General features: G+C 31.3%; 1 protein-coding gene across 1 annotated transcript in view; it reads left to right on the forward strand.

The window, feature by feature from the left end:
• PPEF1 (protein phosphatase, EF-hand calcium binding domain 1) overlaps positions 1 to 1,965 on the forward strand; it is a 37,956-nt gene that overhangs the window by 31,081 nt on the left and 4,910 nt on the right. Inside the window, exon 8 of the mRNA XM_012651676.1 lies at positions 1,279 to 1,385. Coding sequence (XP_012507130.1) covers positions 1,279 to 1,385 — 107 coding nt within the window. The remainder of the gene's footprint in view (positions 1 to 1,278; positions 1,386 to 1,965) is intronic.

Raw genomic sequence — 1,965 nt, forward strand, 5'->3', positions numbered from 1 at the left:
AGACATATTATGGCTTAGCATAAGGTCTATTGTGGAGAGTGTTCCACATGTGCTTTAGAACATTGTAATTCTGTTGTTAGGTGGAGTGTTTTATACATAGTTTTTAGTTCTAGTTGGTTTAGAGTGCTGTTCAAGTCTTCTATATCCTTGTTGATTTTCCACCTAGTTGTTCTATCCATTAGTGAAAGTAGAGTATTGAAGTCCCAACTATTGTTGTTGAATTGTCTGTCTCTCTTCAATTCTGTCAGTTCTTGCTTCACATATAGCTTTGGGCTATGTTGTTAGATTCATATATGTTTATGATTGCTTTGTCTTCTTGATTAATTGGCTGTTTTATCATTATAAAATGTCCTTCTTTATCTCTAGTAACAGTTTTTGTCTTAAAGTCCATCTTGTCTACTATTTGTGTGACTACTCTAGTTCTCATGGTTGCTGTTTGCATGGCGTTTCTTTTTTTGTCCCTTGCCCTTTAAACTCTTAATATCTTTGAAACTAAAGTCTATCTCCTGTAGACAACATATAATTAGACTTTGTGTTTTGTTTTTACCCAGTCTCACAATCTCTGCCTTTTGATTTGATTATTTAATCCATTTGCATATGATGTTATTGTTGATATGCTTGGATTTACATCTACCATTTAAGGTAAATCTCCTGGCTGCATCTCTACTACCCATGAAAGGTGATTTGAAATCACATGTGGAAGCATGGAGCAATCATGACCATTTTGTTCCTCTGTTCCTCCTTTATTTCAAAATTTATTTTTGTAAATGGTCTGAGATAGAGGTTTACATCCAGATGGTTAGCTATGTTAGTACTATTTTTAAAAATTGTCCTTTTCTACTGAATTTTAATACCTTCTGTTGTCATATATATTGTTTCCATATATAGCTGGATATACTTATGAAATTTATATTATGTTCTACCCATTATCTATCTTCTCTTGTGTCAATACCTGTTGTTTTATTTTAGTAACTTAATGGTAAATTTCAAAATGTGGTTTGGCAAGTCCTTTATTTCCCTTCTTTTCAAATAATTGTTCATGTGAATCTTGACATTCAAAAGAAAACACGATTTGTAATCCTTTTAAAACTTCACAAAATGCTCACATACACACGTATATATCTATCCTTATACATACATTTACTCTCTGGTAACGTGGTATGTGTGAATTTAAGTAATTCATTTAAAGTGAAAACTGGTAAATTATAACATCATACATTAAAATGAAACAGAACAAGATGTTTTATGTAATTTTCACCTAATGTTTTCTTAACATAGGATGAATATTCTAGAAATCAATGCCATCAGGGTATTAAAAGAGAGAATAATTTCACAAAAAACCGACCTCACTCATGCTTTTCAGCTTCAAGACCACGGAAAATCAGGTAATAAAATTATGTAACACCTACCATTTCTTAACATAGCGGGTTACACACAGATCAGTTTTCTTTCTTTTTTCTTTCTTTCTTTTTTTTTTTTGATTCCTTAGGGTTTCAGTTCTCCATTTTTGCTAGAAAGGAATGATAGAGATAAAAATAAAATATAATCCATTATTTGCTTAAAAAACCAACAATAACTCTGAATTAGACTTCTATTCTGGTAGTATGTTTAGACTAGGCACTCTGGAGGGCCTTCCTATTAATAAACAGCTAGATTCTGGAGAATGAAGAATTTTAAGGCATTTCTGAGTTGTAAAGAAAGGTAAATCTCCTGGCCGTATCTCCACTCCCCATGAAAGATGATTTAAAACCACATGTGGATGCATAGAGCAACAAGCAAGCACAAAAGGCTAGATAAAATGGACAAATTCCTAAAATATATATGTGTACACATACCCACTTACAAAAAATGACATAAAAACAAGTAGAAAATCTGAACACTCTTATAACTATTAAAGAAATTGGATATGAAATTTTGAAACTTCACAAAAAAAATCTCTATGTTAAGACTTATTTATTATTTATT

Source organism: Propithecus coquereli, unplaced genomic scaffold, assembly GCF_000956105.1.
Source record: "Propithecus coquereli isolate 6110/MARCELLA unplaced genomic scaffold, Pcoq_1.0 Scaffold362, whole genome shotgun sequence".
Lineage (NCBI taxonomy): Eukaryota > Metazoa > Chordata > Mammalia > Primates > Indriidae > Propithecus > Propithecus coquereli.